At 42.6% G+C, this 21824-nt stretch overlaps 1 protein-coding gene across 2 annotated transcripts in view; it reads left to right on the top strand.

The window, feature by feature from the left end:
• Positions 1 to 21488, top strand: part of FEN1 (flap structure-specific endonuclease 1) — a 40139-nt gene extending 18651 nt beyond the window's left edge. For both annotated transcript variants that reach the window (XM_085888923.1, XM_085888924.1), the window contains exons 6-11: positions 115 to 251; positions 1049 to 1115; positions 1452 to 1583; positions 10832 to 10983; positions 17387 to 17504; positions 21129 to 21488. In XM_085888923.1, coding sequence (XP_085745049.1) covers positions 115 to 251; positions 1049 to 1115; positions 1452 to 1583; positions 10832 to 10983; positions 17387 to 17504; positions 21129 to 21209 — 687 coding nt within the window. In that variant the 3' untranslated portion in view covers positions 21210 to 21488. The remainder of the gene's footprint in view (positions 1 to 114; positions 252 to 1048; positions 1116 to 1451; positions 1584 to 10831; positions 10984 to 17386; positions 17505 to 21128) is intronic.
• The last annotated feature ends 336 nt before the right edge of the window (positions 21489 to 21824 follow it).

Raw genomic sequence — 21824 nt, 5'->3', positions numbered from 1 at the left:
CATGTATCCATCACTGCTCTATATTAATATGGCAGAAGCCATTCGACAATCTCGAAGCAGCAGAATCGCTAATATTTTGAGTCCACATCTGGGCTGTTTGGTTGGGACTTGCAGGCACCGTGTGAGGCAGAAGCAAGCTGTGCAGCCCTGGTCAAAGAGGGTAAGGTGTATGCTACTGCTACTGAGGACATGGACAGTTTGACATTTGGAACATCCATCCTGCTTCGCCATTTAACTGCCAGTGAAGCTAAGTAAGGAGTCCTCTCAAGCCACAATATTATCTGTTTGTGCAAGTTATCTATTTTCTTGCCTCGTAATGCTGTCCACGTTACAAAGACAAATGCCTCCTTTGCACGTACCACTCAACTCGGGATGAAAACTGCTGACCCTGATACAGAACCTTTGGCCAACCCAATTTGTGCTGCCCAATATTTTTTTATTTCTTTAATTTTTTGGCTTTTAGGGGGAAACAAAGCTGGATGGGTTGAAGTACAGTTTGTCGTAACACTGAGCAACCGGGCGATGAGCTGGTTGGGTGAGCACGTTCACTTCTGCATTTTCCATGCTTTAATGTTCTTGTGGTTTTATGTGTTTATTTAGTTTAGTACCGAAAAGAGATATCGTACATTTGTTTGTTTGTTTGTTTTTGGAAACAAATAAATGTGACCTGAGCCAATAGGTTGCTAGGAAAGAACCAACCACAAATCTGTCAAAAACTCTTGTGGAAATGGGAGTCTGATCACTTGACTCGGGGAAACTCTCAATGCCAATTGCGGTTGACCCCAGATTGATTTGTGGTCAACCCCTGCTCATAGAATTGAGGTAATGGTGTTTTCTTTGCTCAACTTGATGCCACCTTTTTCATTCGCCCTCCTCTGCTTTGTCTTCTTCATCAGATGCTTCCTGTTGAACCTTTGTGCTTATCCCTATCCTCCAAATGGCCTTGAGAGTACCGAGGTTGTTGGAATTTCGTATGCTATGACATGTGACATGATTTGCTTTGTAAATGGCAAATCGCTTTGTTTTTGTTTGTTTGTTTTTTGTGAAGGAAACTTCCCATTCAGGAGTTCCACTTCTCAAAGATTTTGCAGGAATTGAATCTTACTCATGAACAGGTAAGTGCAAGTTTTTCTCGCGGATGGATATCGGAGTGGAATTTTATGAATCATTACTGAGGCTCAGCTGTCCCACTGGTGCAATGTCCCTCCTGCATATTCGGACAGGAATTTGGAAGTTGGCCAGGGTACTGTCACACAGGGTCTTCCATTGTGTGCTTATTTTTATGAAAGAGCTTTAACATCCACTCGCTAATGTTAATCACCCAAAAAGCCTTAAAATCAGGTCATTTAGATTCTCCCTGACTGCTAATTCCTCTCAACCTTTATGAAACATTAATCCTTCTTAACACTCACGGTGTTGACCTTTTTTCTTTCTTCCTCTACTATCAATAGTTTGTGGACCTGTGCATTCTACTTGGCTGTGATTACTGTGAGTCCATCAGAGGTATTGGCCCCAAGAGGGCCATTGAACTGGTCCGTCAACACAAGTCAATTGAAGAAATCATCAAAAATGTTGACAAAAGTGTATGTATATTATCACACCTTAGCCTTTCTCAGGCGAAATGTACTTCTTGGTGTCTTTTGCCAAAATGTGTTGCCCAATGTGCCCTGTTATCTAAAAAAGCTGTATGTGTTATCCTTACAGCCTTTTTACCTCTGCCACCGAAGGTGAAGGAGGTTCTGTTTTCACCCCTCTGTCTGTCTGTCTGTCTGTCTGTCTGTGTGCAGGATATCTCAAAAAGTTGTGAATGGATCCAAATGAAATTTGGTGGGCAGGTTGGGTGTTTGACAAGAAGAACGAACTGATTTGATTTTGGTGAAGATCTGGATCCAGATTCGACTACGAGAATTTTTAAAGTTATTCTTCACCATTGAGAGATTGTGCCAAAAGTGATATATTGCACAATATCTCAAAAAGTTGCAGACTGATTCGGACAAAACTTGGTGGACACGTTGGGCGTGTGACAAGGAAGAATTGATGAGATTTTGGTGAAGATCTGAATCTGGATCTGATATTTTTTAAGTGATTCTTCACCATTAAGAGATAGGCCTAAACTTATATATACAGCTCTGGAAAAAGTTAAGAGACCACTTCAAAATTTTCAGTTTTTCTGGTTTTACTATTTATAGGTATGTGTTTGAGTAAAATGAACATTTTTGTTTTATTCCATAAACTACTGACAACATTTCTCCCAAATTCCGAATAATAATATTGTCATTTAGAGCATTTATTTGCAGAAAATGACAACAAAGAATCAGTGTTTTCAGACCTCAAATAATACAAAGAATACAAGTTCATATTCATTTTTAAACAACACAATACTAATGTTTTAACTTCGGAAGAGTTCAGAAATCAATATTTTGTGGAATAACCCTGATTTTCAATCACAGCTTTCATGCGTCTTGGCATGCTCTCCACCAGTCTTTCACATTGCTGTTGGGTGACTTCATGCCACTCCTGGCGCAAAACTTCAAGCAGCTCGGCTTTGTTTGATGGCTTGTGACCATCCATCTTCCTCATGATCACATTCCAGAGGTTTTCAATGGGGTTCAGGTCTGGAGACTGGGCTGGCCATGACAAGGTCTTGATCTGATGGTCCTCCATCCACACCTTGAGTTGATTGACCTGGCTGTGTGGCATGGAGCATTGTCCTGTTGGAAAAACCAATCCTCAGGGTTGGGGAACATTGTCAGAGCGGAAGGAAGCAAGTGTTCTTCCAGGACAACCTTGGACGTGGATTCACGAGTCCTTCACAAAGACAAATCTGCCCGATTCTAGCCTTTCTGAAGCACCCCCAGATCATCACCGATCCTCCACCAAATTTCACAGTGGGTGCGAGACACTGTGGCTTGTAGGCCTCTCCAGGTCTCCATCTAACCATTAGATGACCAGGTGTTGGGCAAAGCTGAAAATTGGACTCATCAGAAAAGATGACCTTACTCCAGTCCTCTACGGTCCAATCCTTATGGTCTTTTGCAAACGTCAGCCTGGCTCTTCTTTGCTTCTCATTGATGAAGGGCTTTTTTCTAGCTTTGCACGACTTCAGCCCTGCCCCTAGGAGCCTGTTTCGAACCGTCCTCGCCGTGCACTTCACCCCAGCTGCCGTTTGCCATTCTTTTTGTAGGTCACTTGATGTCATCCTACGGTTGAGTGACAATCACAGATGCCAACCCTCCCGATTTCATCGGGAGGCTTCCGAAAATTCACCCAAACTCCCGCCCTTACGATCACTATCCTTATCCTCCCAAAATTTTGATATTTTTGCACTGTTCACTAATCAGAATGTACTAGTATGGGAATTGAATGAAAAGCATCGTCTGCTACGTATAGCATGTGGTAACTCCATAACGTTCGCTGCTACCAAATTGTACGTAAAAAATTGCAAATTCAAATGAGGAGCAGCGAAACATTGGGTCTGGATCTCGCTTATGCGATCATGCACTGAGATTTAGTGCATGCGGTATGTGTGCAATACAGTGCATGCGGTATGTATGCACAGTGTATATGCATGCGATACGCTCACTGCATGCAGCTGGGCCCCGTACCAGCCCGGCGGTCGCGACCACCGTGCGGTGTTTAATTTAACAGCCGCTAGAGTTCTACGAGTCGCGCTGCAGCTGTGGAACATCGACTTCGAAGTTACCGATGCTTCAAACCCTCGATGTTGATTACGAAATGGCAGAAAAGAAGCTTACGAAGACCAAGAAATGGTCTCAGAAGTACAAGACCGAATACAGTCTCCAATACCCGTGTATTCGAAAGTCTGAAAGAGGAATTCATCATGCATATTGTACAGTATGCAGCGTTGATATTTCATTTGAGCACGGAGGTCGCGATGATATTCGGAAGCACGTTGGAAGCAAACGGCACACAGACATTGCAAAGGAGAGATCTTCGAGCACGAGTACCGGTACACTTCTGAATTATTTCACCAAACAAGGGACAAGCGAGGAAGAGGATGTTACCCGAGCGGAACTTCTCTTTAGTGGATTTATTGTGGAACATAACTTGCCCATATCAGTCTCAGATCATGCCGGACCTCTATTTCAAAAGATGTTTCCAGATTCAAAAGTTGCTTCAAAGTATGGATGTGCAAGAACAAAAACTTCAGCAATAATTGGTGAGTTGTCAAATGTTACTGCTTCATCTATTGCCGATATTGCTAGACTAGCTCCATTTAGCCTAGCTACAGACGGTAGCAATGACAGTGGTGAGGCCCAGCTATATCCTGTCCTGATTTCGTACTATGACAACAGTGCTGGGATTGTGAAGCAAGGTTTGCTAAGTTTGCCTGCGTGCAAACAAGATTCCACTGGAGAAAACATTTTCAAACTGCTTGATTATGAGTTCAGTGACAGGAAAATTCCGTGGGGAAATTGTGTTTCCTTTTGTGCTGATAATGCCTCTGTCATGGTGGGCAAGCACAAAGGAGTCGCTGCTTATATCCACAAACAAAATCCAGAGTGCTACATCATGGGATTCCCTTGCCATATGATGCACAATATGGCCAAGAAGGCGGCTCAGGCCTTACCCATTGAATTAGATGACTTTCTCATCGATATTTACTACTACTTGGACAAAAGTAGTAAACGCGTCAAAGGAGTGAAAGCACTGCAAGAACTCTGTGATGCCCCGACACACAAGATTCTGAAGCATGTCGCAACAAGGTGGCTGTCCCTTGGTCAGTGCCTAGACAGGCTGATTGAACAGTGGGAGCCACTTCGCCTCTTCTTCAAAGAAGAAGTACGAAGAAAAATGCAACCAACTGTAGCCAAGACTCTAACAACGAGCAAGAAGGATGGCACTGTATCTACTGCCAGTACTGGCACTGCAGGATCAAGCACTAGTGGAGCAGCATTCACCACTACCACTGCAGTATCTGCTGCGAAGAAGACAGCAGGGACAGCACCAAAACCAATGCTGAGAGCAGGTAGCATCACCGGCCCTTCATCACGTTCATCTACAAAGCAGATCCCTTCAGAGTCGAGAAAGACTGATAGTCCCATCTACAGGCAAAGAAGGACCCAAGTTAAGTTCTGCTTTTGCCAAATCACTTGATAGAAGCTCAGCAAAACCTTCGAATCAGAGGTCTTCTTCCTTGGCTGCACCTACCTCAAGCTCTCTCCTCAAACGTAAAATTGGATCTGGTACTACGAGTCTGACCTCTTCTGCTGGCAGTAAACGCAAGTGTGATCGCCCTGCGGCTAAGTGTACTACGAGTTCTACAACTAAAAGCGCATCTTCCTCAAACACTGTGCAGGAATCTAGAGAAAAACGTGTCAACAGGATGTTCTTGTCTCCACAAACAAAACTCTATTGTTTCTTCCTTCGATATGCTAACAAGCTTTTTGAGAAGGGGAATCTTCTGCTCCAAAGAGACGAACCCTGTATTCATCTCCTGCACGGAGAATTGAATGGTCTTCTGAAAGATATCTTCGTACGGTTTTTGAAACCATCGGTGTCATCGGTTGCTCTGGTAAATGTACCCTTCTCTGACAGAAATCATCAGAAGAATGATGAGGACCTCATGATTGGGAACGATGCCAAACTGTATATAAGGGAACAAAGGAGTCTCAAGAAATCCACCTTCACTCTGAGTGAGTCAGACATCCAAGGTTTCTTCAGTGCAGTTCGCTCATATTATGTGAAAGCCTGCAATTACATCTTCAAAACCTGGCCGCTAGATGATGAATTAGCGAAGCATGCTCAGGTGCTGGATGTTAAGCTACACCAAGAAGTGGGGTTTGACTGTGTGGAGTTTTTCATCAAGAAATTCCCCTGTCTGTTCAGTGGCGGTGATAGTGACATAGACAGTCTTGAGAGTGAATTCGCTCACTACCAGGCAGACGCCTCCATAGCTACAATTGCTACTGAGACAGTGAGAGTGGATGAGCAGTGGCATCGGATTTCACAGCTCACAGATCCCTGCACTGGTGCCAAGAAGTATCCTAATTTGAGCAAAGTGATGAAGGGAATCTTGGTCATTCCTCATTCGAACGCATCATGTGAGCGGGCACTCAGTCTTGTACGGAAGAATCATCCTGAATTTCGTCCCAATTTGAGTGTCAAAACCCTGGAAGCTCTCTTAATTGAAAAACTAGCTCATAGCACCCCTTGCTACCAGAGAGAATACAGCAAAGACATAATCAGAAGGGCTAAAAGAGCCACACAGCTGTCACTCAGCAAAGCTGCCATGGAAAAAGCAAGCAGCAGTAGTACCAGCCAGTAAGGTAAGAAAAATATTGCTTCTTTTGTGCTTTTTGTTAATCTTTGATTGTCCCCTAACTTACTAATATTAACATACATGTAACATTAAAAAGTGCACAATTTTCCCCTTTTTTTGTTCAAAAAGTGGGAATTCTTAACATGTTAAATGCTCCAAAATAGGGCTCAGAGGGCACTAGAGAGCGTCTAGAACCCCAGAGCTTCCAGGGCCCTAAGGCGGGCCCTGGACTCCGCCGCAGGGGTCGAGCGCTCCGCGCTCGAGATGTGCGCTTAGCGCACATTATTCGGTGTCGGTTGCAAATCCTCCCTAATTCTGATTTCCAAAATTTGGCATCTCTGTGACATTCAAATGAGTTGGCGGTCATCCCGGTCAGTGGAAAGTCGTTTTCGCCCTCTGCCAGTCTGTTGCTTTGTTGTCGCCAATGTCTGCTGCTTGACCTTGTTCTTATGAACCGCCGTCTTTGAAATTTAAGGATGGAAGCAACGTGACGCTCACTGTCTCCCTCTGCCAGTAAAGCCAGAATTGAACCCTTCTTTTCCTCACTCAAAACTTTTCTTTTCAACTCTTTTGGCATGGTCAATAGTTATTTTTTTGATTCCAATTACTTTTGAGGTACTACTCGCACTGTTTTTGCAATCCAGCTGGTCCTGTTGCAAGATGATAGTGATGACCACAGCAGTGGTTTTTATACTTTTCCTTGTTAAATAAGATTCCGTTCAGGTGATCACCTAATCAGTACCTCACTAAGTAGAATGAGGTGTGCCTGTGTTGGAATTCAACAGACACTGGAATGAAATGGCTGCCATACATGTAGAGGTGCTGATTTTAAAAAAAATTTGGAGTGGTCTCTTATTTTTTTCGTAGTGGTCTCTTATTTTTTTCCCAGAGCTGTATATATGCAATTCTACAGCAGAAAGGCTAAAAACATGGAAATTCAAACTTGGCTTCACCCAATTAGAAAGTTATTAGCACAAAACTATGGATTCTTAGACATTCAGCGCAACAGACAACTCTTGGATATCTCATTCTCCCACGTTTTTCCGTTCCAGTGAAAATGCACTTTTTGCCACGGAATTTAAGGAGTTTGAGCTGATATTTTATAGCCCACCCCATAATTTTATCGATGAGAGAAATGTCTGTAAAATTATCTTAATTATGGGTTCAACACTCAAGGTTTCTCATTTTGTCATTCATTTTTGACCGGCCTTTTAATGAAATTCACACAGATGTTTTCAATTCACTCCTTTTTAGTGGTAATTCCGTTACCAAAATCATGAAATAAAGCTGTGTGTGAGCTTATTCCTTGATCTTTGAGAAAGTCCTTGAAGATTCTCTTTCATTGGGAGCCCAATGAAGAGATTACAGCCAAATTTCTAATTAAAAACCTCATACTTCTCAGAAAATGTGGTAACGGAATTACAGTTCGTACTCAAGCTTGGTTTCTCATGGTCTTTGAAAGGAATCTTTGGTCTTTGTATACAATAAAGGTGTCAGCACTTCCTAATTTAATTGTTTTAGTTGATTATTGGCCTAATTTAATTGTTTTAGTTGATTGTGTGGACAATAGGTGTCAGATACTTGACCTTCAACCTTTTCTAGAAGTCAGGAAGCTGTGCCATGTGAAGGCTGGATGTCAGAACTTTTAATCCATCAACATCTGTGAAAATTGGCAGTACAGCAAAGAGACAAGTTGCCAAGGCTGTTCTGAGTCGCAACATAACTGTGACAATATCGGTGGAATTTGCAGCGATTGCAGAGAAACAGTGTCCTGGTATAGAAGTCCTACATGTCTCCAAAGATGAAATTGAGCAGGCAAAGCCCAAGTTGCTGCAAGACTTTGAGGGTGTGCATGCCATTCCAAATGTAAAGAAAAAACATACAATCATCACCATTGGATCTTATTGTATTGATGTCAAGGATCATTCTCGGGCATCAACTACAGCTAGACATGTCTTCAAAGTTGTTGGTGATGATGATAACACACCAAATGATGTGGACGAAATTGAGCTTGTGCCTTTGATGGGAACCAATATGGAGTTGGATACAGCTGAAGAGGAAAAAAGTGAGACGACAGATGAGGATGGCAAAGATGATGTAGCAGAAGCTGAGGAGGGAGACTCAGGTGGACATGATGCTGAATATGCAGGAGATGGGGTCGATGTTGTGCATGTAGTAGATGTAGGAAATTGGGTCAAGGTTCAGTACTCTCACCAGAAGGATGCAAGAAAATTTGTGGGCCAAGTTATTAGGAAATCTGGTGAGGATATTGTCGTCAAATTCCTGAAAAAGATTCCTGCATTTGATAAATATGTTTGGCCCGAGATTGAGGAAATTGATACAGTGCAGAGTCTGAATATTGTGGACATTCTTCCTGAACCGCAGATGGACAGGCGAGACAGGATCACTTTCATCCAGTGAAACATGTGATCCTGTATGCTTAACCATTCCTTGAGATTTGGTGTTCCAGGGACCAAGGTGGGATAAAACATGGTCAGTTGATTAAAAAAAACCTAATCAAGCAATGTTCTCACATTTCAAATCCCATGGAATAGCAAATAACACAAACGGTGGACAAAACATTGCATTTAGATAAAATATGTGTGGTTGTGGTAAGTCCGTTACCATGTTTCTTCCCCATGTTTGTTTCTTCATTGAATAATATCTGTTAAAAGCCTGTGTATCTGGCGCAACAACCTTCTGCCAAATAATCAGACACTGTATGGACAGAGCTCCATTGAGTTAAAACTGTGGCAAGCTGATTTGTTTAGGAGTTGGTGTTAAATTGTGTTGAAAACTCTGTTAACTGCATCCCCGTTGAATGCATTGTGTTAGTCAAGTTAAGTTTTTCTTATGCCTTGTGGTTGGTTTTGTAACCTCAGAAGGGTATCTAGAATGAATAATGGCCTGCGGCCTTACAGTGTTCAGTTGTTTCAGAGGATGTAATTCCATTACCATGGACTTTTCTTCTTTGAAGGGACTCCTTTCATCAACAAAGCAATATCTAACTTAAGCAAAGCCTGATTCCATCGGCTACTTGATAGGCTCTTAGAAACTGAGCTCCTTTTATTCATATCTGTTATTAATTCAGAGGAATCTGAAGTTCAACATCATGATTTTTTTTTGTATTAAATTTCTGAGGTAATTCCGTTACCAAAGTGTTTTGCCTCTTATTTCTTCAGAGCAAAAGGCTGCTCCCTACTTGAATGGCTAATATGGTAGCTTGGGTATAAGGGCAGAGAATTATTGAGATATCCATCAAATCAAGGCAATCAATTTGGAATATTGGCCTAAAATATGGCTGGATTTTCCTCTTAATTTAATTCCGTTACCGTAGAATCTCCCATATATATATATACATATACGTTGTGTACGTTGTGTATGTATGTATGTATATATATGTGTGTATATATATATATATATATATATATATATATATATATATATATATATATATATATATATATATATATATATATATATATATATATATATATATATATATATATATATATATATAGTTACAGATTCGGGGGTGGGGGGGTTCGGACTAGTGCGTCAATCTCTGTCCGTAACCAACTTAGGTTTTCACACACTACTTTCGACAGCCAAATGTTACAGATTCGGTGCCACCCTAACCACCGCCGTCTCCGAAGTTATAATGCCGGCTGGTTCGGCACAGGCCTCGGGTTACGCGTCTTGAATCGCAAACCAACGTACACCTGGACCTTACCAGTTGGGGGGAATAGACACCGCTTACAGACTGGTTTTGTCAGATAACGAGCGAATTCTGCCAGTCTGTAACCATTTTGGTTTTATGTCCAAATCGAGTGGATCGTTCCTCGGCGTGGCACGAATTCATTCAAAGCGGCAACTTCATACGAATCGGCCAGATTTATTGGGGATACATCGGGGAAACACAACACAAGCAAAGCATTCACGACAATGTTATAATTAATCTATTACCCGTTCTTAACTAGGGAGCTACGGATTGTGGGTTTTGAAGGGGACCCTAACGAGATAAACCTTAGATGACATGCAGACAAGACATGGACAGCATGCAGACAAGACACAGAGTACTTGGTGATGCTTCATGGACGAGAGGAAAGTGTCAAAGCACGAATGTGGCTCGTGACAAGATGATGTCCACGGATTTGAGCACGCCGCATGGCAAGATGGCGGCGTCGTACTCTTTCATCTCCATCTGGCACTTCCATCGACCACAGTTCCATAGTCGATAAGATGTTTCCATCAATCCTTATCGTTCCTTTCGTTAACTCCCTAAACACCAAGGTTGTTGATTTAGAACTGGTGAATAAATAGTGGGAGCTTGGGGTTTGTATCGATCTGTACATTCATAAAATAGATATTCATTTATCTCATTAAATGCTCAATGACAAAGTATTAAATCTTGTTTCATTGTTATGTTATTGATTTAACCTTGTGTTACATGCACAAAATGGCCAAGTTGAGAGAATATTGATTCTTCTTCTTCCTCTTCTTCCCCCCTTATTATTATTATTATTATTATTATTATTATTTAAACAGAAGTACACAGTACCTGAAGGATGGCTGTATCGTGAGGCCCGTCAGCTCTTCCTCGATCCCAGCGTGGTGCCTGCCGCCGATGTGGAGCTTCAGTGGGTTGAGCCTGATGAAGAGGGTCTTGTTGCTTTCCTTGTGCATGAGAAGCATTTCAGGTAAGTTTGACCTTTAAGTTTAGACAACTGATAAATACTTGTGCTAACTGGTCTCTTGCTTCCACAACCAATGTCTGTTTTATTGATGAGGTTTTGCATTGTCAATGTTTTTCTCATTGATGTTTCACCGTTTTATGCCAATGAAGGGCAGTGTATGTAAATGCTCAGGTTTTGCCACAGAGTTCCAATTTTCTGAGGATAGAATAGGATGCAATACCGACCAACCATTTTAAAGCCAGTGGGACTTTGATGCATTGAGGTTATGTTTTCACCCCTGTCTGTCTCTACCTGTCTGTCTGTGAGCAGGATATCTCAAAAAGTTGTGGACAGGTTGGGTGTGTGACAGGGCCGAATTGATTCGATTTTTGTGAAAATCCAGATATGACAATTTTTTTTTTTAAGTGATTCTTCACCGTTGAGATGAGCGTGAGGGGAGGGGGAGGGAAGGCAGCGTGATGGGAAGGGAAGGCAGCGCAGAGTGAGAGGAAGAGAATGCTGTATGAAGAGAATACTTCTTGGCTATCCTAACAAGATGTGCGATTCATTGCTTTGTAACATCTGAAACCATTTTTTTTACTCATTGTAATCATCCATTTTATTTTGCCTTCCTAACTCTGGAGATGTCCCCAAGGAAACCGTGCCACGGTATCGCCATAAAAGCTTGAAAATCACTCGCCAATTTGCTTTAGCCTCTCAAGCAAGCACTCCAATGAAATGGTTGAAGAAACTTTTAAAAAAGAAACGTTTAATTTTTTCTTTTTCATGTATGTATCTATATATGCGAAGTGTCGGGTCTTATAATGAAAGATCGTATAAAAATGGGAAACATGATGTAAAATAAAATTTCCAATTTTCAACGAGCGAGCCACCACCCGAGCGCAGAGGCACCGCAATGGACAGTAAAATGGACAGTAAAAATCAACATCCTCCTCAAGTCCCTCAATTCCCAGCTGCCTGTCCTTCAACTACGTTTTCAAGAACATCTTGAATCGCCTCCTCTTGATACCTCTCTTGGGAGGGAGGAACACAATCAGGCCAGAGTTTCCTCCACACACCGTTGAGGTTTGCAGACCGAACTTCCTTCCAAGACTCATTGATGTTCTTGATTGCATTAAATATGTTGCGCCCATTCCAGAGTTCTTTAACTTTTCAAAATGTCCAATTTCATTTGAAGGGAAATGCTTCGTTTAGTTTTCTTCGGCTGCAACATTTCAAACTTTCAGGCACACATGCGATAGCAATAAAAATTAATATCAACCCGTTGAGCAAACTGTAAGCACATGGACTGGACGTGTTCAGAACAAGTTTGGCAAGAAGAACAGGAAATGGTATCACGTGAGTCCCCACGTGGTATTGGTTTGTAAACTTTTACATCACTTTCATTACTTTCTTTATCACATTCCTCATTTTTGTTGCATTTACCTAAATATTGATTTGTTAAAATAAAAAATAAAAAACATCCAAAGGCACCTTTTTCAGGGTTTATGCAGGATGCAAATATCCGCTGTGTGCCAACACATCAGGTTAAATGGAATACCTGTAACGGAACTGCTGGAGTGGAATGTAAATTTAGGTGAACTAGTACGGGCCCGTAGGGGCGGGCCTGTAGGTGCGTAAACGATGACTGGATTGGGGCATTATTTCAATTAGATCGGACCAACCGTATCATAAATGGCCATAACTTGGGAAACACCTGGGAAACATATTTAGGTCCCCAGCGTCAATTGTGACATCATATCAAATGAAGAAGAATTGTGACGCCCCTCTCTCTCGCCCCCCCTCGCTCCCCCTCCTCTCGCTCTCCTCTCTCCCCCCTCCTCTCTTGCCCCTTTCTCTCGCCCCCACTCTCACCCCCCTCTCGCCCCTCCTCTCTCCCCCTCTCTTGAATTGTGATGCCCCCTCTCTCTCACCCCCTCTTTCCCCCCTCTTTCCCCCCTCTTTCCCCCCTCTTTCCCCCCTCTTTCCCCTCTTCCCCCCCTCTTCCCCTCTCTCTTCCCCCCTCTTTCCCCCTCTTCCCCCCTCTTTTCCCCCCTCTTTCCCCTCTTTCCCCCTCTTTCCCCCTCTTTCCCTCTTTCCCCTCTTTCCCCTCTTTCCCCTCTTTCCCCTCTTTCCCTCTTTCCCCTCTTTCCCCTCTTTCCCTCTTTCCCCTCTTCCCCCCCTTTCCCCCTCTTTCCCTCTTTCCCCCCCCCTTCTTCCTCTCCCTCTCTCTCCCCCCTCTCTCATTTCCTTCTCTCATTTCTCTCTCTCTTCTTTCCTTCTTCATTTCTCTTCATTTCCCCCTCTTCATTTCTTCATTCTCTCTTCATTTCATTTCTCATTTCTTCATTTTCTCATTTCTCTTCTTCATTTCTTCATTTCTTCATTTCTTCATTTCCTTTCATTTCTTCATTTCTTCATTTCTTCATTTCTTCATTTCTTCATTTCTTCATTTTCTTTCTTCATTTTCTTCTCTTCTCTTCATTTCTTCTTATTTCTCTCTTCATTTCATTTCTTCATTTCTCTTCATTTCTTCATTTCTTCTTCTTTCTTCTTCTTCTTCTTCTTCATTTCTCTCTTCTTCATTTCTCTTCATTTCTTCTTCATTTCTTCATTTTCATTTCTCTTCTTTCATTTCTTCATTCTTCATTTTCTTTCTTTTTTTTTTTCTTCATTTCTTCATTTTCTTCATTTCTTCTCTTTCATTTCTTCTTCATTTCTCTTCATTTCTTCTCTCTCTCTTTCATTTCTCTTATTTCTCTCTCTCTCTTCATTTCTTCTTTTCTTCTCTCTTTCATTTCTCTTCATTTTCTCTCTTCTCTCTCTCTCTCTCTTCTCTCTTCTCTTCTTTCTTCTCTTCATTTCTCTTTTCTCTCTCTTTCATTTCTCTTCATTTTTCTTCTTCTCTCTCTCTCTTCTCTCATTTCTTCATTTCTTCTTCATTTCTCTTTCTTTCTTCTTCATTTCTCTCTTCTTCATTCTCTTCTCTTTCTTCATTTCTTCTCTTCATTTCTTCATTTCTTCTTCATTTCTTCTTCTTTTCATTTCTTCTTCATTTCCTTCATTTCTTCTTCTTCATTTCTTCATTTCTTCTTCATTTCTCTTCATTTCCTTTTTCTCTTTTTCATTTCTTCATTTCTTCTTTATTTCTTCTACTTTCTTCTTCATTTTCTTCATTTCTTCATTTCTTCTTTCATTTCTTCATTTCTTCTTTCTTCATTTCTCTTTCTTCTATTTCTTCTTCATTTCTTCTTTCTTCATTCATTTCTTCATTTCTTCATTTCTTCTTCTTCTTTCATTTCTTCATTTCTTCATTTCTTCATTTCCTTCTTCATTTCTTCATTTCTTCATTTCTTCATTTCTTCTTCATTTCTTCATTTCTTCATTTCTTCATTTCCTCTTCATTTCTTCATTTCTTCATTTCTTCATTTCTTTTTCATTTCTTCATTTCTCTCTTCATTTCTTCATTATCTTCTTCATTTCTTCATTTCTTTCTCTTCATTTCTTCTTATTCTTTCACATTTCTTTCATTTCTTCATTTCTTCTTCATTTCTTCATTTTTTCTTTTCTCTCTTTTCATTTCTTCATTTCTTCTTCATTTCTCTTTCTTCATTTCTCTTCATTCTTCATTTCATTTCTTCATTTCTTCTTCATTTTCTCTTTTCATTTCTTCTTATTTTCATTTCTCTTTCTTCATTTCTCTTCTTTCATTTCTTCTTTCTTCTTCATTTCTTCTTCATTTCTTCATTTCTTTCTCTCATTTCTTCTTTCATTTCTTCTTCATTTCTTCTTCATTTCTTCATTTCTTTCTTCATTTCTTCATTCTTCATTTCTTCATTTCTTCATTTCTCTTTCATTTCTTCTTCTCATTTCTTCTTCATTTCTCTTTCTTCATTCTCTCTCTCTCGCCTCTCTCGCCCTCTCTTCTCGTCTCTCTCTTTCTCCCCTCTCTCTCTTCTCTCTCGCCTTCTCTTCGCCCCTCTCTCGCCCTCTCTTCGCCCCTCTCTCTCGCCCCTCTCTCGCCCTCTCCCTTTCTCGCCCTCTCTCGCCCCCCCCCCCCTCTCCCCCCCCTCTCTCGCCCCCTCCCTCTCCCCCCCACCTCCTCTCTCCCACCTCCTCTCTCCCACCTCCTCTCTCCCACCTCCTCTCTCCCACCTCCCTCTCTCGGCCTTCTCTATCTCGCCCCCCTCTCTCTTACCCCCTCTCTTGCTCCCCCTCTATCTCCCCGAGTCTCTCTCCCACCTTCCTCTCTCCCACCCCCACTCTCGCCCTCTCTCGCTCCCCTCTCTCCCCTCTCTCCCACCTCCTCTCTCCCCCCATCTCTCCCCCTCTCTCCCCCCCCCTCTCTCTCTCCCCCCTCTCTCTCTCCCCTCTCTCCCCCTCTCTCCCCCTCCCTCCCCTCCCCTCCCCCCCCCTCTCTCCCCCCTCTCTCCCCCTCTCGCTCTCTCCCCTCTCTCCCCTCTCTCCCCTCTCTCCCCCTCTCTCCCCTCTCTCTCCCCCTCTCTCCCCCTCTCTCTCCCCTCTCTCCCCCTCTCCCCCTCCCCCTCTCTCCCCCTCTCCCCCTCTCTCCCCCTCTCTCCCCCTCTCTCCCCCTCTCTCTCTCCCCTCTCCCCCTCTCTCCCCCTCCTCTCTCGCCCCCTCTCTCGCCCCCTCTCTCTCGCCCCTCTCTCGCTCTCTCTCGCCCTCTCTCTCACCCCTAGTCTCACCCCTCCTCTATTCCCCCTCTCTCTCTCTCCCCCCTCTCTCCCCCCTCTCTCACCCATAGTCTCCCACCTCCTCTCTTCCACCTCCTCTCTCCCCCTCCTCTCTCGCCTCCTCTCTCTTACCCCCTCTCTTGCCCCCTTCTATCTCCCCTAGTCTTGCCCTTCCTCTCTCCCCCCTCTCTCCCCCTCTCTCCCCCCTCTCTCCCCCTCTCTCTCCCCCTCTCTCTCCCTCTCTCTCCCCCTCTCTCGCTCCCCTCTCTCGCTCCCCTCTCTCGCTCCCCTCTCTCGCTCCCTCTCGCCCCTCTCTCTCGCCCCCTCTCTCGCCCCCCTCTCTTGCCCCCTAGTCTTGCCCTTCCTCTCTCCCCCCTCCTCTCTCGCTCCCACTCTCATCCCACCTCTCCCGTCCCCCTCTCTCGTCCCCCTCTCTCGCAGATATTGGTCGACAGATAAATGGCCGTAACTTGGGAACTGCTCGTCCGATTAATATCAAACCTCGAAAAGGCACATCCGTGGGTCCCCAGCAATATTCCTGGCAAGTTTCCATCAGATTGGACCGTCAATCGTGCAAAATAAATAAAAAATAATAAATAAATAAATAAATAAATAAACATTAATTGTGACGTCATTTGTGATTTCATAGCACCGTGTCTTGTCATTGGTCGACAGATAAATGGCCATAACTTGCGAACCGCTTGTCCGATTAATATCAAACCTTGAAAAGGCACATCAGCGGGTCCCCAGCAATATTCCTGGCAAGTTTCAATCAGATCGGACCGTCAATCGTGCAAATAAAAATAATAAATAAACATTAATTGTGACGTCATTCGTGATGTCATAGCACCGTGTCTTGTCATTGGTCGACAGATAAATGGCCGTAACTTGGGAACCGCTTGTCCGATTAATATGAAACCTTGAAAAGGCACATCAGCGGGTCCCCGGCAATATTCCTGGCAAGTTTCAATCCGCTCGGACCGGTGATCGTCCGGTTATTAATAATTTGGGGAAAAAATTGGCATGAGAAGGTGGAATGACACCTTCAGCTGCCATATATACCCCTTTTCAACACTGAAAAAGCAGTAAAATGGCCGTAACTTGGGAACCGCTTGTCCGATTGATATCAAACCTCGAAAAGGCACATCTGCGGGTCCCCGGCAATATTCCTGGCAAGTTTCAATCAGATCGGACCGGTGGTCGCAGACAGACATACACACACACACACACACACACACACACACACACACACACACACACACACACACACACACACACACACACACACACACACACACACACACACACACACTGCTGGAATTATAAATAGATTGTCATGCTGGGTAGTGATTTGGATCTTGTGAAATACGGATTTCCTCACATTACGTTCATTTAATATAAAACAAAGTGATGTTTTTTTTAACCTTGAAAAGTGAAATTCAATTAAAGCTCTTAGACTGTCAAGGAAGCGTCGTGGACTGGAGCATATCCGGGCCAGTTGTCGTGCAACACCAGGGTTGAACACATTGGCATATGTCTGAAGCCAGTGAGTGGATTAGGGAAGTTGAGTTATGTATAAGGAGTGTAAAAGGGAAACAAGTGTGTTGAGAAACAGTGTATGCAAGGTATTACTGTAATTCCAAAGTTCAATTTATCCTCTCTTTAAAGCATTGCTCTTCAAAAGGTTTTTTTTTTTAATGTCGAACAAGCTCTTTACTTGTGTGATTTTACAGTGAGGAGAGGATCAGGAATGGTTGCAAGAAGCTGGCCAAATGCAAACAAGGCAACACGCAGGTTCGCATGGATGACTTTTTCAAAGTGACTGGCTCTATCACATCTATAAAGAGGAAGGTTGGTGAATCCAGCGTCTGCGGTACACATTTTAGTAACTTCACATTTTTATACAGCTGTGCATTCATCATCATCTATACAATAAAAGTAGTCGTGCATCTGGGTTCCACACATTGGTTGGACAGTTCACCTGAGTTCACAATTTCAATCCTATAACTGCCATTTTTGGTGCTTACTGCGAGGTGAAGTGAGACCTCTTTGAAGCTGTCAAATTCACAATCACCTTGCCCTCCCTCTAATTTTTCCCTTCAGTCTAAAACGAAGAAAGCGACAGTTAATAGGGTTTTGAGCCAATCGGCATCACGGGCCTTGTGACGATGGGCCTCAGCGATCGAGTCAGCTTTCTGTTGTTTGTACACTGCCCAAATAACTCTGGCATTCTCTCAAGCAGTGATTTTACTGTGGAGGTTATGCAGTTCCTTGCTATTTTTTCCAACTATTATCTCTTAAAATTGTGAGTTGGACAGGTGACCAAGATGGGTTTCTGTGAAGCCGTTGATTGCATGAGAGGGGAGCGGCAAGCGTTATATATTTTGCTGTTTCGATGTGGGAATTCCTGTTTTCTTTCATGAGATGGTGAGAATTGGGATGGGAAGGGAGATTAAAGACGAGATGGAATTGGAAAGGGGAGGTTGAGGCTTTGGGTGGGTTGAGCTCGAGGACTTTCAGTGGGGGATGTGGGGAAGGGTTTGAAGCCCTGAGGTGGGGAGGGGTTTGATGCCTTCGGGTTGGGAGGGGGGAATGGTGAGGACTTGGGATGGGGGGGGGGGGGGAGCAAAGATGGGACATTGTTTGGAAGTGGAGGTTGAGGCTTTGGGGGATGGAGGATGGGTTTGAGGAGTTGGCTGAGGTGTGTGTGTGTGTGTGTGTGTGTGGGGGGGTGTGTGTGTGTGTGTGTGTGTGTGTGTGTGTGTGTGTGTGTGTGTGTGTGTGTGTGTGTGTGTGTGTGTGTGTGTGTGTGTGTGTGTGTGTGTGTGTGTCAGAAGGGGAATGATGCAATCGCCCTATGGGTAATGTGCTTGCATACCAAAATCAATGCAGAGTTGCTAAGATACAATCCTGGTTGGGTCGCTTCTTCAGCTCGGTTTGTAATTTGCTCAGGATGTTGGCGATAGCTCACCTATTCTTCATGAAGGACACCAACCGTGGGGTCTTTAACGTCCACCATCTAATGCCAGCAGACGGGACGCCCAGATTAACATCCATCCGAGGGACAGCTTACATTTATTAGGCTGTGCATTGCCATTCGTTAAAAATAGGAGAGATTAACAAAAAGCAAAACAATGTGGAGATAATACGCTGGAATCTGAACACAATACCAAAGTAAATAATGATATCTAGTTACGACATACTTGTTTGCAGTATTCTTCAACTGTGAAAACAAATTTCACGAGCATCACTTCTATTCAAAGATTTGGTTATTGAGATGGGTGGAAATGTTCTTAATTTTTTTTTTGATATTCGTCACTTTCCTGTTTATGTGTGTGTGTGTGTGTGTGTGTGTGTGTGTGTGTGTGTGTGTGTGTGTGTGTGTGTGTGTGTGTGTGTGTGTGTGTGTGTGTGTGTGTGTGTGTGTGTGTGTGTGTGTGTGTGTGTGTGTGTGTGTGTGTGTGTGTGTGTGTGTGTCTACTCCATAACCCAAGTGCTTAGTTTTCCGAACCGTTTGTCACAGAATCTTGCATGCCATTTGTAGACTGTGGGAATTAGAGGGATCAAATTGATGGAGTATGCTCTGAAGATACTGAGGAGGATTAAATATCTAATGTCACTGGAGGTTATAAAGATAGATGAGATGTAGTATGGATTCATGCAAGGGAAGGGGAACAGTAGATTAGATTTTCATCATGAGATAGATTCAGAAAAAAGATGCTAGAAGGAAATAAGTACTGGGCATTATTAGATATAGAGAAATGCATATGATAGGATTCCAAGAGGAGTGGTGTATTGGTGTTTGAGGAGGTAGGGTTTGCCAGAGAAGATTGTTTGGTTCGTGATGGAATTGTATGTGGGAGCCAACGCAATGGTCAGGGCAATGAATGAATGAGGATTCACAATATTTTAGAGTGGAATTGGTCTACACTAGGGTTTTGTACCAAGTCCCTTCCTTTTTGTAACATGATGGACATATTGCGTGATGACCTCAAAGATGGAGAACTGTTGCAGCTCCTGTTCGCAGATCATAACAGAGTCAAAACAGAGTCAAAGGAAGAGCTGCAGGGAAGAGTGTTGGAATGGCAAGAGAGCTTAGTGAGGCAGGGATTGAGGATTAATGCCAGAAAAACAGAGGTTATGATGTGTGGTAAGGCTGGTGAAGAGTGTCAAGATTGTCGATATAAGGGGTGGTGGAGAGCTGAAAAGTGGACAAATTCAAATACCTTTGTTCAACACCAAAGGAAGTGTGGGGGGAGGTGTTGTGATTCAGAAATCCAGGATGGAGTGAAGGCAGCATGGGCAAAATGGAAGGATGCTAGTGGAGTTGTCTGTGCTCGAAGGCCACGGAGAAAATTGGAATTTATAATTTCCAAGGCAGTGATCACACCGGTTATTATATATGATGTGGAAAGATGTTTGGGAAGAGGAGTTGCTGAAAAGGACACAGATGAGAATGCTTTGGTGGATTCTCAGCGTATCACGAAGAGAGCAGTTGAGGAACGAGGAGATACACAAGAAAGCTGGAGTTGCAAGTATCACAGAAAGGATTAGTGAGACTAGGTTGCAGTGGTTTGGACACTTGATTATGAAAAAGGATGAAGAACAAATCAAGAAAGCATGGAATGGGCCAATTAGAGGGAAAGAGTCAAGAGGACAACAGAGATGAAGGTGGAGGGAGGTCGTGGATAGAGATTTGAGGACCGTGGGATTGAGTGAGGAAGATGTGGAGGACAGGGGGGAATGGAGAAGGCTGATATCTATGCCTGACTCTTAACTGTTGGGATTAAGTTGCAGACAAGAAGAAGGTCTTGTATGACATCATTCAGCAGTGATGTACCAAATTACTCTGTTTTGCATCTTGGCAATGCAAATGTGGAGAAAGCTTCAAGTTTCTACACTTCACAAGAATGTTTGGCCTCATGGTTAGTGCTAATTTCCATCTTCAAGGCTTTTCTTTTTTTAAGTACCATTTTCATTTTTCAGCTGCACAATTGATTTCAGAAACTTAAGTAGATGAGCTACACCTGGGTTTTAACTTTACCCATTGTATCGCCACACTTTTATCTGAAGAAGCTTAAAAACTAGATCATTGATTAAATCTAGCTCTTAGTTAAGGGGCTTAAATTTGCTCACAAGAAGCCTCACTTGTCGCTATCACTGGGGTCCCCCCCCCCCAAATTATTCTTCTGGATTGGTGGTGTTGGTTATTGCTGTGATAGGTGTGTCGGCTCTTTGTTACCCCCAAGGATTGTTTCTTGTCAAAAATCATTTCCTTTAATGTCGAGCTTTTTCATTCCTTTACCTCCAAGGTAAAGCCATTTTGCTGGTGGATTCTATTAATAAGAGGATTTGAAATGCAGTATTTACATATTTTTGCTTGATTTCTCAGACAAGTTTGTTTATAAAGAACAAGTACATTTCATGCTGTGCTTAATGACATTGGTTGATTTGGAACAACATGTTGCTTGCAAGGAACCTGCTGCAAAAGGAGCTGCCAAGAAAAAGGCAAAAACGAGCAAAGCCACAGGTGGGAAGTTCAAGAGGTCAAAATGATGACAGATGAGAATGGTGACGATGCCGGAACCAATTAAATGCACACCATCTGCAAGGTTTGGTTTTGATGCGGATTTTGTTTTGTAAACTATTTGGACAGTAATGTATGTACAGAAACTGGATGAGGGTTTCAGGGATCAGAGTGATATTTGAAGGTTTTCACAGTTGGTTTCCAACTCTGAATATGGCATGTTTTGTACTGTATCTTATATGCAATAAATGTGAATAACAATTGCTTTTTCTGCATTTGTAAAAGCAAATAAACTTTTAATGCCTGTTGTTTTTTTTGTTTTTTTTGTAATTTACACAAGTAGAAAGTATTGTGGCAGGAAGTGTAATGGAAAAATTGAACTTTATTCAAATTACATAAAGTGTTTAAACTATTTGAAGTTAATGGTCAAACCTGGGGAAATGGACTGTAATATGCAAATACAATAATATCCCAATTTACGTATCTCCGATTTGCTAACTTTCAAACTTACAAACTAAAGTTTTTAATTTAAAAAATTCGATTTCTGATCTCAAATCCTGAAATTATGAACTCTCACTCAACTTCAGTCACCTCAGTTTTCAACAGCTAATTCGAAACGTGTCCTCGTGTTCTTTTGATCAAAA

The sequence above is a fragment of the Eptatretus burgeri genome, chromosome 7 (assembly GCF_056783735.1).
Source record: "Eptatretus burgeri isolate ZD-2024b chromosome 7, Ebu_testis_v1, whole genome shotgun sequence".
Lineage (NCBI taxonomy): Eukaryota > Metazoa > Chordata > Myxini > Myxiniformes > Myxinidae > Eptatretus > Eptatretus burgeri.
Note: the sequence above shows the minus strand (reverse complement) of the source record. Positions and strands in the feature narration are given on the sequence as shown.